Raw genomic sequence first — 2993 nt, 5'->3', positions numbered from 1 at the left:
ATCTACAACAAATGAAAACTATGGGAAAATGTTCTTAAAGTGCACAATACCTACCTGCAATTATTTTGAATGGTTTGAAGATGCTTCTAACCATTGTAAATCCAAGTTGGTGTTGTTACCTTCAGATAAAAGCTGCCAAGCTTGTGGAGTAGATGATAACTGCTTTGAAAGTTGTCCACTACATCATCAACTTTGCTTCTCTTCAGCCTGTAATTCCAGAATATACCTGAAGATATGCAACAATCAACACAACAAGGGAATAGCTTACCTTACCTTCCAAAAATGTGATGCATTTAGATGGGCTACAGATGCTATCTTCCTTGCTACAAAGGAGAGAGTTAGAGATTCAACACAACAAATGATTGATTTAGTTACAAAATTAGGAAAAGGTCTTAACATGTAAACTTGCTTCATTTCATATGTAATACATGATTTAAAAAGTACTATTTCATACATAAAGTTGTTCCAAAATAACATTGTTGTCCAAAATAAAGATGGTCCAAAATAACATTGTTCTAAAAAGTCATAACCTTAACTACTGCAAACCACATACTGTCATTCACTTCTTTGTCTGACTCATGTTCTTCTTCTTTGAAGTTGTGGAAGCTTTAGCAGGAGCTTTCTTAGATTTAGAAGAAGATGCAGCTGCTGTTTTTCTAATCCCAGATGGTTGAGATTGCTTCTTATGAGGAGAAGGTCTGTCAAAAGATGTGAAGGTAGCACCATCTACTTGGGTTCTCTGCCTCTTAGCTTTTGCATTCTTGCCAACATCACCACCTTGACATGTAGTTTTTTTATGACCAGTTGATTTACATCTTGAACATGAATATACCTGTGTAGGTACTTTTGGATCATCCCATGCTCTCCTCCTCTTAACTCTAGGCCGTCCTGATTTCCTGATCTTGATAGCAGATTCCAATTCAACCTTTTCATGTTCTTCCAACTACAAAAATAACAATGAGTTACAAAATGGAATTACATTTAAGAAGGTCTAAGGGATCCCAAGGTCTAAATAACATGCATTTGAGTTACAAAATGGAGCTACAAAATGACTGAAAGTACCTCAGGCCAATCTTCTTGAGGATGAAATGGAAAGACAACTTGAGCATATGTGGCCCTCTATGCAGCAACTGAGTAATAATGAGAGCAATACCTGCAAAAAAAAAACAAGGAAGTTATAGTTGACAACATACAAACTTAGTAAAGCTGAGATGCAAAAAACAAATTTTGATAAAGTATATATTTACTTTGTCCAATCAGGTCTGAATGGCTTCAAACAACAAACAACATGTTGACAAACAAACCCTCTGAGTTGCTATTGTAGACAACTGCACTGCTTTTCTTCCAAGTTCACAATAAAACTGCCTTGCTGCCCTCATTTGTAACTTCATACAATTTACCACTCACACATGGGTCTACTTTAAAAGCACCAACCAACTTACACAGTTTACCAATCAGTTTCATAGAAGTAGGAACCAATCCATTTGGATTCCATTTTGCACTTTCTTTTCTTCTTTTGTGAAACAAACTCATAACCAACTGATTATAAAAAATTCCTAGCCTACATACTGGTTTGTCCCTAAGGTTTTTTTCCATGGAATTAAATGACTCATTAAAGTTGTTATTTAGGTGTTCACACTTACTAGTGTCATCAAAAAAGGCCCTAGACCATGACTCAAAACCAGCCTTTTCAAGGTACACCACAGCAGCAGGATTCTCCTTCTTCATATCTTCCATATGTTTATGCATACAACAAACAGAAACCATAAACAAATTAGCAGGTTATAACACATATACAAACCATAAACATATCAACAATAAGAAATATTTCTGAGATATTACATAGAAATGTTTCTTCTTGTAGCATTTGGCTGCATTCCACAGTAAGCTATACAACTTTTGTCCCTTAAAGTGCTTCTTGAAATTGTTATACAAGTGCCTGAAACAACAAAAACTTATAGTTAGATAGCACACTCTAAGTAACACAACAAACACTTAATAATCAAATCAAATAAAGTTAAGAGAAGCTCACCTCCAATAATATATGTGATATGAGTCTGGGAACACAGCAGGAACAGCTTCAAGAAGCCCTTTTTCCTATCTGAAATGAATGTCAATGGATTTTCATGGCTTAAGAGTAATGGCTTCAAGTCAGTGAGGAATATAGTCCAATTCTCAATTTTTTCAGCAGGAAAAATATCAATTCCTAATGTGACTAAACCATTTTGACCATCTAACCCAGTTGCAGCCATCAACACACCACCACACTTACCATTTAGATGACAAGAATCTAATCCAACAGCTGATCTACACCCTTCCTTCCATCCTTTGATAGCTCCAGCAAAGCTTATTGTCATTGACTCAAAAGCCATGTCAGTATTACAATATGAAAAAGTTCCAACTGAATCCTTGTTGGAGTCACACACCATCTTACAAAACTGAGGAACTAGTTTGTAACTCTCTTCATAACTCCCATACTTAGCTTCCATCACTAAGTTCCTAGCCTTCCATGTTGTATGATAAGTAATATCAATGAGATGAGAAGCCTTGAAATCCTCTTGAATTTGTCTTGGTCTTGGAATTACTTTTCCAGAGCCATTCTTCAACTGCTCTGGTATAACTTCAACTATTAATGGAGGGTCTGCAGATCTATTGGGAATCTTGTCTTCTACAATCCTTCCCTTGCAAGTATGGGTTAAGTTCACAGACCTAACCTTAAATGTAGACTGCTTTGGTAGTATTGAAGCAAACACAAACCACTCACTCTCAACCTTTCCTCTATGGTCAAACCTATTTTCACACCAAACCCTAAGTCTTTTCTTGTCACTCTTTCGAGCCTTAAATTCACATTCATTTTTAACACAGAATAACTTAAGATGTCTTTTGAATGCATCTTTATCAGGAAAGGTAATACCTACTATCATTTCTGAAGGATCTAGTGGTTTAACAAAATCTGACTCATCAAAAAGCTCACTAGGTTCATCCTCAAACTC

The 2993-nt window shown here is 35.9% G+C and overlaps 1 protein-coding gene across 1 annotated transcript; it reads right to left on the bottom strand.

Moving 5' to 3' along the window:
* Nucleotides 1-424: 424 nt before the first annotated feature.
* On the bottom strand, nucleotides 425-2355 carry LOC113353116. The gene is made up of 5 exons (XM_026596824.1): nucleotides 2033-2355; nucleotides 1843-1939; nucleotides 1644-1730; nucleotides 1063-1153; nucleotides 425-943 (listed from the first exon to the last, which is right to left on the bottom strand). The coding sequence occupies exons 2-5, from the start codon at nucleotides 1865-1867 to the stop codon at nucleotides 727-729; spliced, it is 420 nt and encodes a 139-aa protein (XP_026452609.1). The 5' UTR covers nucleotides 1868-1939; nucleotides 2033-2355; the 3' UTR covers nucleotides 425-726.
* Between the last annotated feature and the right edge of the window lie 638 nt (nucleotides 2356-2993).

Source organism: Papaver somniferum, chromosome 2, assembly GCF_003573695.1.
Source record: "Papaver somniferum cultivar HN1 chromosome 2, ASM357369v1, whole genome shotgun sequence".
NCBI classification, from domain to species: domain Eukaryota; kingdom Viridiplantae; phylum Streptophyta; class Magnoliopsida; order Ranunculales; family Papaveraceae; genus Papaver; species Papaver somniferum.
This window is presented reverse-complemented; position numbering and strand designations above follow the sequence as displayed.